The following is an 11,916-nucleotide window of genomic DNA, read 5'->3' on the forward strand; positions in this document are numbered from 1 at the left end:
CTTTAGTTTAATGACAAAAGTGGCCATTGGTTTTCAGTCATACACACCCAAACTGCTCACCTCCATGGTTAACAATAGCAAGCCTGGCACAGCTCTCACTGCAACCCCACGATGCATGACTCAACCCACCAAAGACTTCCATTAGCACTAGCTCAATTTCTTCCCATAAAATCTCATTAAGGATACATTATCTACATCTATATTAATGTAGATAATGGGCCCCCGAGGCCTTACTTACTAGGGACCACAGTGGAGTTGCAACCCAAACACTTGAAAACCAAGTGGCATTTGGGTCATTCCCATGATGCTGTTAATTTTCAAGAATGCTTGATGTTGCTTTCTTCATAAATAAGGGATGCATTGGAAGCTAGCTTAAAGCTTATTAATGTCCCAATTGGTTATTTCTAAATGATTCTAGGAATTTGAAGCAAGTAGTCTGATCAACTTATATTATTTTAAAATTACTAAAATATTGCCCAATAATTTTGAAATGAAAATTCAGTTGGTAGAAGTATTAATATAAACATGCTAATCATGCTTAGACAATGCTTTCCAGCGCTTTTCAGCTATCTCTTGGAAGGCATCATTCCATAAACACTCATCAAGTGCCTATAGGCCAGGTCTTGTGCTGATTACTAGAATTACAAAACCCAGTAGCCATTTCTTGTACGTGCAAAATGCACAGGGTGTTTGTTATCATGATGTGTTACTGTAGCTGCCAGCTGAGGAGCTGAGGACACTTCTCAGAGGAGGCTGGCATCTGAACTATCCTAAAGACTGAATTGTTTTTTCCAGAGAGAACTGCTGTGTGGAGAAGGACTTCTGTAAACAGAATGCAATCATGCAGGGAATGCTTTACAAAAACTGCATATGGGGGCTGCTCTGTAAGACTGGACTAGAAACTTAGATAGCAGCCAGAGTAGAGCTTAGAGTCAGTTTCGTTCCTGAGGAGTTGAGAATTTGGACCCTTTTGACTTTTTTTTAAAATTTTTATTATTATTATTTTTTTGGTCTTTTTGAGACAGGGTGTTTCTGTAGCCCCAGCTGTCCTGGAACTCACTACGTAGACTGCTGGTCTTCAACTCACAGAGATCTGCCTGCCTCTGCCTCCCAAGTGCTGGGACTACAGGCATGCACCACCACACCCGGCATATGTTTTTAATTCTACAGACAGAATTCTTTTCAATACAACTGCAAAAATAGCATTTCCAAATATCTTGCCTGTACAACCTTAGCTTCCCAGGTCTGTCATTTAGACTCTCCTGGAGCAGTGACTGACTTCTCCTGGCCACCCAAAAGGGGAAGCAGGACCCCCATCAAAACCCCATCCAGGTCAAAGACATTTGGTTTGGGTTGGATGGCATTGCATTCCTTTCCTCTGTAGCGCTGAGGAATCCTGAGACCCCTGGGATGTAGGCTAGCTCTCCAAAGCTATGGCATCTTTCAGCCCTCACAGTCCAGACCTTCATCAGCTCTGGCCTGCACTACTGAGCTAGGTGGATTTTCTATCTTTCACCTTGCCTCCTTCTGTGTCTGTCCATGTTCTCCATGGCTAGGGTGTCTAAGGTAAAGCACAATTCTGATTGGGCCACCTTCCTGCTCAGGAATGACTGACATTTGCTTCAGGCATGGTGGCACACGCCTTTAGTTCAGCACTCTGGAAGCAGAGGTAGGTGGATCTCTGAGCTCAAGGCCAGCCTGGTCTACATAGTGAGTTCCGGGCCAGCTGGGGCTACAGAGAGACAGAGAGACCGTGTCTCAAAAAGATAATAAAAAATAAGAGGGAGAGTTGACCCTCTTTAAGGGAGAGACTCTAGACAGGCTGACTAGACCCTAGTGGATGAACCTGCACTGAGGGACATCTGGGTACACTAATCTGACTCCATAGGCCTTAACATACATGACAGAATGCATGAAATTCATTGGGCGGGGGCTACAGGAGGGTGAGAATGGGGGAGGGGTAAAAAGATAAGAGGTTTTGTATGAAATGCACAAAAATTCAATAAAGATATACATTTAAAAAATAGAAAGACAATTGCAAATCATCATCTAAGTCACCCCAAATCTGGCCCCAGCCTAGAGATCACTGTCCCTCACTGAGCATCCTGCTTGCATCCACATGCGGCTAAATGCAGCCTCTGAAACAGCCTGTTCTTTCTGACATCAGTTTTGTAGTCTCATCCGTAGAGGTCCTGGGGATAAACTTTGAGGTCCTGGGGATAAACTTTGTGTGGAGTTTTCTCTGGAATCCATAGAACTCATACTGAAGGACCCTAACTCAGTCCCCCTAGACAAAAGACAAGGAAATAAGTCCCCCAGGCCAAAGAATTGTACAAAGAAGTAAAATGAAAAACAATTCTGAGCTGCTGAGAAAGAATTTTCCTTTGTATGCACCTGGCCCAAACTGAAATGGAAATCACCTGAAACTTTCCCCTCCCAAATACCCCTCCTGCTCCCGCTTCTCTTGGCTTAGGAACCGCTTATGGGTCATGGTTGCTTAGGAACAGCTTGTGGTTTTTACCTTTAAAAGTAGCTTGTAAGGGAGCCCGGGGCTTCTCTCCTAGTGAGGCAGAAGCTGGTCTGGCCAGACGCAATAAATCCTCTTGCTTGTTGCATCTCCTTGTCTGAGGACTGAGTTATTGGGGTGCGGTCTCCCATGGACGTTGGGTACCCCAGACTGGGGGTCCAACACTTGGGAGCTCGTCTGGGATTCAGCTGCCCCCAGACCCATTTCCTTGGATCAGTAGGAGGTAAGAACGGACGTCTTGTGATTTGTCTTGTTAATGTCTGTCAGTCATTTCCTGTTCTGGGAACATTCTGTCTGAATAATTGTGCCTGTACAGGACCTGTAAGTCTGTATTCTGGGAACCAGCGGGAGTGGCAGACGTGCCCAGAGACCCCTGGTTCCACCACTCTGGCCTCAGTGACCAGAGTGATCTGGAGAGGGGAGGACAGCATAGCTTTGCTCACCCTGGGAGGAGGGACTGGCTTGGCTGGTCCCCTCCCAGTCTGTATTTTCATTTTCTGAGTCAAGAAGCGCACAGCAAGGATTTTTGTTTTGTGTTTGTCTTAAAAGTGTGAGTACAGAGTGCGTTTGAGTGAAAGAAGGACCGGTCCAAGTGAATGCAAGGAGAGGTGGTGTGCATGTGTGGCACTTCTGGTCCTACTCATTCTAGGCAGGGGCCTAATTCTGTATTTTCTCCTATGCTCTCTATTCTAAAGTATCCTCTCCCTTTGTGTTTCTCCTTATTCTTGGTCTAAGTCTTCATGTGGGTCTGTTAATAGCAAAAGAGTAATTGAGGCTTTCTGGCCAGGGCTACCCCCTGGCATAAGCTGAAGGCTCCTAGCCCTCTTGATGGACCCCGACTGCCTGCATGGGTGGAGACAGGACCCCTCTGTAGCCTTTTTTCTCCTCCTCTCTCGCCACTAAGAAAGCCCCACGGACACGGGTCAAGCAAATAAAAGCCATAGGGCGCTCGCCGCTAAAAGTCTCCCGTGGAAGGATAAGGGGGTCCCAGACTTGAATCCCTGATAAATTCACATCCCCCGCAGAAGTAAAACTGAGCAACAATAGGTACTCATCCACAAGCATGATCACTGGTCACTATTGTTTGGAGTGGCATCTTTATTTTCTCTCTCTCTCTCTTGTAATCATCCTCTCTCCCTCTCTTTCTCCCTTTCTCTTTCTCTCGTGACTCTTACCATGGGTCACTTGCTAACTACTCCTTTTAGCCTAACTCTGGAATACTGGAAGGAGGTCGTGGAGCGGGCCCGCAACTTATCAGTGGAGGTTCAGTAGAAGAAGTGGCAGAATCTCTGTTCCTCTTTGTGGCCCTCTTTCGAAAAAGGATGGCCAAGGGATGGGACTTTTGACCTTGCTACTATCTTACAGGTTAAGGAATACATTTTCCACCCAGGACCACATGGACACTCGGACCAGGTGGCCTATATAGTCACCTGGGAAGACTTGGCCCAGAACCCCACCCCTTGGGCACAGCCATTCCTATCTCCTCTGGGAACTGGAGAGATTGATCAAGGGCCCCTTGCCCCTTCAGTTCCCCCCAATCTCACTTCCTCCCTCCTGCCCCTCCAGTCTTCCTCTGAGAAGAAGAAACAGAAGCCAGTCCTCCCCGAGGACTAAGCTTCCTTAACCCTCCTTGATCCCCCACCTCCCTATCCACCTGCGCAAGCACCTCCACCCCAAGAACTACCTCATCCCTCTCCTGCGCAGGCACCTCCACCCCAAGAACTACCTCATCCTTCTCCTGACTCTACCGAACCCGACCAATCCCCCCCTCCGTCTAGCAGACTTTGCCTGAGAAGGAATAGAGGGGGCCCTTCTGATGGAACCTGGACTGCCCAGGTTTTTCCCCTCTGAGCTGTAGGGGATCAGATCCAGTACTGGCCTTTTTCAGCCTCTTATTTGTACAATTAGAAGACCCATAACCCCTCTTTTTCCCAGGACCCTCAGGCTCTAACTGCTTTAATAGAGTCTATCCTCCTCACCCATCAACCCACCTGGGAGGATTGCCAACAACTCCTCCAGGCACTTTTAACTACAGAGGAGAGACAACGAGTCATCCTAGAAGCCTGGAAAAATGTCCCCAGGCAATATGGGAGGCCCACCCAACTCCCAAATGAAATAGACGAAGGATTTCCTCTGACCAGACCCAACTGGAACCACGAGACCATGGCCAGTAGGGAGCGTCTCCGTCTTTATCACCAGACTCTAATAGCGGGTCTCAAAAGGGCCGGAAGGTGCCCAACCAATTTGGCAAAGGTACGTGCTATAACACAGGGGGAAAATGAAACCCCCGCAGGGTTTCTAGAGTACCTCATAGAGGGATATAGGATGTACACCCCTTTTGATCCCACAGCTCAGGAGCATCAGGCGGACCTTATTATGGCCTTCATAGGGCAATCTGCTCCTGACATTCATGGTAAGCTTCAACAGCTAGAAGGCCTTCAGGGGTACTCCTTACAGGATTTAGTAAGAGAAGCTGAAAAAATTTATAATAAGCGTGAGACATTAGAAGAGAGAGAAGATAGAATTAGAAAAGAACAGGAAGCTAGAGAAGATAAGAGAGAAAAGAAGAGAAATAAAGAGTTAAGTCGAATTTTGGCCACAGTAGTCCAGGGAACAGGGCCAGGTAGGGACCTGGGAGACAAAAAAAGACCTCAAGTAGATAAAGACCAGTCCAGCTAGAAGGCCTTCAGGGGTACTCCTTACAAAATTTAATAAAAGAAGCTGAGAAAATTTACAATAAGTGTGAGACATTAGAAGAGAGAGAGAATAGAATTAAAAAAAAAAAAAAAACAGAAAGCCAGAGAAGATAAGAGAGAGACGAAGAGAAATAAAGAGTTAAGTCGAATTTTGGCCACAGTAGTGCAGGGAACAGGACCAGGTAGGGACCTGGGAGACAAAAGAAGACCCCAAGTAGATAAAGACCAGTGTGCCTATTGCAAAGAAAAAGGACATTGGGCTCGAGAATGTCCGAAGAGGCTGAACAGACAAAAGAAGACAACCCCAGTCCTGGCTCTAGGGGACTAGGGGACTCGAGGCCAGGATCTCCCCCCTGAGCCCAGGGTAACTTTAAAGATAGGGGGGCAATTGACTACCTTCATGGTAGACACAGGAGCTCAACACTCAGTCTTGACAATAACCGAGGGACCCATGAGTTCCAAAACAGCCTGGGTCCAAGGGGCCACCAGAGGAAAACTGTATAGGTGGACCACAGAAAGAAAAGTGGACCTCAGTACAGGACAGGTCTCCCACTCATTCTTGCTGGTCCCCGACTGTCCATATCCCCTTCTTGGGAGAGATTTACTCTCTAAGCTGGGAGCCCACATCCATTTCACTACAAAGGGAGCTACTTTAAAAGGAAAAGATGGGGCTCCACTACAAGTGTTAACCCTGCGACTGGAAGATGAACATCGGTTATATGAAGAACCAATAGCAGAGACTCCTGATATATCTGACTGGTTAATTAAATTCCCCTCAGCATGGGCTGAGACAGGAGGCCCGGGACTGGCATTCAATCAGCCTCCAATAGTGGTTACTCTGAAACCATCTGCAATCCCGGTTTCAATCAAGCAGTATCCTATGAGCAGAGAGGCCTGAAAGGGAATTAGACTCCACATTCAAAGACTTTTACAAATAGGCATACTCCGCCCCTGTCAGTCCCCTTGGAACACCCCACTGCTCCCCATAAGAAAGCCGGGAACAAATGACTATTGACCGGTTCAAGACCTAAGAGAAGTCAATCACAGAATAGAAGATATCCACCCCACTGTTCCAAATCCTTACAATCTCCTGAGTTCTTTGCCTCCCAGTCACAGATGGTATACTGTACTTGACCTGAAGGATGCGTTCTTCTGTCTAAGACTGAGTCTGGTTAGCCAGCCCATCTTCGCATTTGAATGGAAGGACCCTGAAGCTGGAATATTGGGGCAACTAACCTGGACGCGACTCCCCCAAGGATTCAAGACCTCCCCTACTCTGTTTGATGAAGCTTTACATCGTGGTTTGGCTGACTTTCGGGTAAGAAACCCACAGGTTATGCTTCTTCAGTATGTGGATGACCTCCTCTTAGCAGCAGAGTCAGAAGCTGGCTGTCTGCAAGGTACGGAGGCTCTCCTATTGAGACTGGGGGAACTTGGGTATCGGGCCTCGGCAAAGAAAGCCCAGATCTGTCTACAGCAGGTAAACTATTTGGGCTACCGGTTGGAGGGAGGGCAACGCTGGCTAATGGACAGCAGGAAACAAGTGGTAGCCTCCATCCCCCCACCAACCTCAGCCAGAGGACTCAGAGAGTTCTTGGGAAGTGCAAGATTCTGTAGATTATGGATACCGGGCTTTGCTGAAATAGCAGCTCCTCTATATCCTTTAACAAAGAATGGGACCCCTTTCGTCTGGACTGAAGAACACCAGAGAGCTTTTGACAAAATAAAAAGAGCGCTGCTGACAGCTCCAGCTTTAGGATTGCCAGATTTGACAAAACCTTTCATCTTATATATAGATGAAAATAAAGGAATGGCAAAAGGAGTTCTTACTCAGACTTTGGGACCCTGGAAAAGGCCAGTGGCTTATCTCTCAAAAAGACTGGACAATGTAGCCGCTGGCTGGCCCCCATGCTTGAGAATCATGGCAGCTATAGCGTCCCTGGTAAAAGACTTAGACAAACTTACCATGGGTCAGCCTCTAACCATTATAACACCACATGCGGTGGAGTCCATCATTAGACAGCCCCCGGACAGATGGCTGTCCAATGCCAGGGTAACCCATTACCAGGCACTACTATTAAATCCAGAAAAGATTAAGTTTGGTAGCCCGAGCACCTTAAACCCTGCCACGCTGCTACCAGCTCCCGAGAAAAGCACTGACATTCCCCATGACTGCCAGCAAATACTTGCAGAGACGCATGGGACTAGAGAAGACCTCACTGACCAGCCCCTAATCGATGCAGATGCCACTTGGTATACGGATGGAAGCCGTTTCCTGAGAGACGGTGAGTGCAAGGCAGGGGTGGCGGTGGTTGATGGGGAAAAGGTAATCTGGGCCCAAACCCTGCCAGCCAGAACTTCAGCCCAGTGGGCTGAATTAGAAACCTAACCCAGGCCCTAAAATTAGCAAAGGGAAAAAAGGTCAACATTTACACCGACAGCCACTATGCGTTTGCCACAGCCCACATACATGGGGAAATTTACCGGAGGCGGGGACTTCTCACCTCAGCTGGTAAGGACATTAAAAACAAGGAAGATATAGTGGCCCTTCTTCAAGCCTTGTACCTGCCTAAAAAGGTAAGCATCATCCACTGTCCTGGACATCAGTGGGGCCAGGGACCAATTGCCCAGGGCAACCGAATGGCAGATGAAGCTGCCAGCCAGGCAGCAGAAAACGCTCATATCCTCTACACCCATTCAGATCTACAGGCTGAAATTGAGAGACAAACAAGAGAGGGAGATGCTCTCTTCACTTACACTGAACAAGATCTGGAAATCGTCCAGAAGCTCAATGCTACCTTGGATCCAGAGTCCAAAATGTGGAGGTATCAGGATCGGGTCGTGCTGCCCCAAAAGGCAGCCCTTGAACTAATCGACCAACTCCACCAGTGGACGCATCTGGGACATAAGAAACTAAAGACACTATTAAAAAGAGAAGAACAACATTATTATTTCCCAGACCTCAACCAGATGGTCCAAAAGGTAGTGGGAGATTGTGTCTCATGTTCCCTGGTAAATGCTTCCAGATCAAAGGGCCCCTCTGGCAGGAGAGAGAGAGGGGAAAGACCAGGGACAAATTGGGAAGTAGATTTTACTGAGGTACTTCCAGGAAAATATGGTTATAAATATCTTTTAGTGTTTACAGACACTTTTTCAGGGTGGGTTGAGGCTTTCCCCACCCAGAAGGAAATAGCCCAGACTGTGGTGAAGAAACTAATCGGAGAAATCTTCCCTCAATTCGGACTGCCTAAGGTAATTAGATCTGATAATGACCCAGCCTTCGTCTCCCAGGTAAGTCAGGGAGTGGCCAAAGCATTGGGGATCAATTGGAAATTGCATTGTGCTTACAGACCCCAAAGTTCAGGGCAGGTAGAGAGAATGAATAGAACTATTAAAGAGACCTTAACAAAATTAGCTTTGGAGACTGGCACTAAAGACTGGGTACAGCTCCTACCTCTAGCTCTGTTTCGAGCTAGAAATACTCCTGCTATGCATGGCCTGACCCCCTACGAAATCCTCTTTGGGCGACCCCCTCCTATCCTTAATATAACTTTGACTCTCCTGCCCTCTTCTTTTGACAATCCCAGCTTAAAAACAAGACTTCAAGCCCTCCAGATTATCCAGAACCAGGTCTGGAAACCCTTGGCTGCTGTCTACTGGCCTGGGAGTCCACAGACACCCTACTCCTACCAAATCGGAGACCAGGTGTACGTGAGAAGACACAACTCAAAGACTCTTGAGCCACGGTGGAAAGGACCCTACATGGTTCTCCTGACTACGCCCACAGCACTCAAAGTAGACGGAATTTCAGCCTGGATCCACACTTCCCACGCCAAGAGAGCTCCGGCCCAGGAGGACGCTGGAAAATGGCATCTACACAAGACATCCAACCCTCTAAAAATAAGACTTTCCAGAGATACCTAATGATTCTGCTTGTTTGTAGGCTTGTCCCCAGTCAAGGAAGCCCCCATCTCCCTATGCTGACTACCTGGTGGGTAATTAATCAAATGGGTATTGTAGTGTTTGAAACCCACAAGATGGCCCCCAAGGGTACTTGGTGGCCTATACGGTATCCAGATTTGTGTAAATTAGCTTTAGGAGCACCAGTGCCCTGGGACATACCCGACCTCATGGATCCTGATAAACTACCTGGCCCAGAAGCTTACCCCCTGTTTGGAAGGCCCCACTTAGCATGGGGAGGGTGTCATGGTGAAGTACAATGAACCAAGTTGCGCCTGTGAACCTTGTATGTTTGCCCAGGTAACCATCGGGATAAGCGACTTAATTCCCAATGTGGAGAGAGGGACTATTTTTACTGTAAAAACTGGGGATGCGAAACAACCGGAGACACCGGGTGGTCCCCATCCTCATCTTGGCATTACATCACTGTAAAAGCAAATTATTCCCATAAGATCCCAAATGTTCCCCATCAGGACTGTCAAGGTAAATGGTGCAACCCCCTACGGGTAGAATTCACAGCAGCAGGAAAGAAGGCCACAGATTGGGAAAAGGGGCATTCGTGGGGAATTAGGATATACAAGGATGGGACAGATCCTGGCCTCTTGTTTACTATTAAAAGAGACATCTCCTTCTCTTCAATAGCCATAGGCCCCAACCCCGTCTTACCTATCCAAAATCCCATCCCCAACTACCCAAAACCCACACCATCGAAATCAAATCCCCCGCCAGCCTTAATGCCTGAAGTCATCTTACAGCACCTCCCAAACCCTTTTTCTGGCACTTCCCCCGCTCATGTTCTGTTAAAACAGACCTTCAGCCCCCCGAGTCAAAAAGTTTCGCCCACGGGGGACCAGCAGTTCAATTTAATTCAAGGAGCATATAAGGCTATTAGACAGACAAACCCCAACCTGACTGAATCCTGTTGGCTATGTTTAGCAGCAGCACCCCCTTATTATGAAGGCATAGCTACACAAGGGACATTTAATAACACCACCTCAGCCGACGAATGTCATAGAGAGACCCCACACCCCCTAACCCTCACAGAAGTCTCTGGATCTGGGCTCTGTTTAGGAAACCCACCTCCAACTCATGCCCACCTTTGCAGCTCCACTATTTCTGTACCCCAAGGAGAAGGGAATTATTATCTCCTACCTCCACAAGGGGCTTGGTGGGCATGTAACTCTGGGTTAACTCCCTGTGTAGCTAGTATGATCCTTAAAACCTCTCAAGACTACTGTGTCATGATTAAGCTTCTACCCCGAGTATTCTATCACCCCGCAGATTCCACAGAACATTTTTTCGAGCAACACCCAGGCAGATATAAAAGAGAGCTTGTGTCCCTAACCCTAGCAATACTTCTAGGAGCAGGGGTGGCGGTGGGGGTAGGAACTGGAACTGTGGCCCTAATACAAGGACCACAATACTATGCAGATTTACAGATGGCTGTAGATGAAGACATTAGGGCAATAGAACAGTCAATTACTCTCTTGGAAAAATCTCTAACCTCCCTCTCAGAAGTAGTATTACAGAATAGAAGGGGGCTAGATCTGCTTTTCCTCAAGGAAGGAGGACTCTGTGTAGCCCTAGGAGAAGAATGTTGCTTCTATGCTGACAGCTCAGGGGTTATTAGAGATTCTATGACTAAACTCCGCCAGAGATTAGATAAAAGACAAAAAGAACGTGAATCCAAACAGGGATGGTTTGAAGGCTGGTTTAATAAAAGCCCCTGGTTAACCACCTTAGTGTCCACCCTAATAGGCCCCCTAGTAATTCTTCTCCTTCTTTTAACTTTCGGAGCATGCATCCTCAACAGACTGTTACAATTTATCAGGGACCGACTATTGGTGACTCAGGCCTTAGTCCTTACTCAGCAATATCATACTCTAAAAAGAACAGAGGGTCTCTAGATTTTAAGATTAAAATCTTACCATAAGAAAAGGGGGGAATGAAGGACCCTAACTCAGTCCCCCTAGACAAAAGACAAGGAAATAAGTCCCCCAGGCCAAAGAATTGTACAAGGAAGTAAAATGAAAAACAATTCTGAGCTGCTGAGAAAGAATTTTCATTCGTATGCACCTGGCCCAAGCTGAAATGGAAATCACCTGAAACTTCCCCCTCCCAAATCCCCCTCCTGCTCCCTCTTCTCTTGGCTTAGGAACCTCTTATGGGTCGTGGTTGCTTAGGAACAGCTTGTGGTTTTTACCTTTAAAAGTAGCTTGTAAGCGGAGACCGGGGCTTCTCCTCTCGGAGTGAGGCAGAAGCCGGTCTGGCCAGACGCAATAAATCCTCTTGCTTGTTGCATCTCCTTGTCTGAGGACTGAGTTATTGGGGTGCGGTCTCCCATGGACGTTGGGTACCCCGGACTGGGGGTCCAACAATACATGCCAGCAGTTCTTATAAGGCTTTCTCTTATAATTAAATGCATTTTCTGGGGACTAAGTCCTATTTGTCTAATTGTCCTTAAAATTTAATGCCTAATTTAAAGCGTAAAGAGATAAAATATATTATTTTTGTTCATTTCCAGTGTCTGTAGGGATGGAATTCTTCTTTGCCAAACTCCCCTAGATTTAACTTTACGTAAATGTGTTTTTGTTGTGGTGGTGGTGACAGTGTGGTGTTTGTGTAGCTTTTCTTTCCTCCTCCCTCCCTCCCCTCCCTTCCTCCTCCCTCCCTTCTTCCTCCTCTTCCTCCTCTTCTGCTGCTGCACCATCTTTCCCCTTTATCAAGAATTAG

At 47.2% G+C, this 11,916-nt stretch overlaps 1 protein-coding gene across 1 annotated transcript in view; it reads left to right on the plus strand.

Moving 5' to 3' along the window:
• The window catches only part of Muc19 (mucin 19, oligomeric), a gene marked incomplete at its 3' end in the record, with an annotated part of 63,660 nt that overhangs the window by 46,172 nt on the left and 5,572 nt on the right, over positions 1–11,916 (plus strand). The window contains 4 exon segments of the mRNA XM_029562376.1: positions 7,685–8,205; positions 8,407–8,514; positions 9,484–9,611; positions 11,708–11,760. Of these exon segments, the coding sequence (XP_029418236.1) occupies positions 7,685–8,205; positions 8,407–8,514; positions 9,484–9,611; positions 11,708–11,760 (810 nt within the window).

This window comes from Nannospalax galili, unplaced genomic scaffold, assembly GCF_000622305.1.
Source record: "Nannospalax galili isolate Female #2095 unplaced genomic scaffold, S.galili_v1.0 scaffold1355, whole genome shotgun sequence".
NCBI classification, from domain to species: domain Eukaryota; kingdom Metazoa; phylum Chordata; class Mammalia; order Rodentia; family Spalacidae; genus Nannospalax; species Nannospalax galili.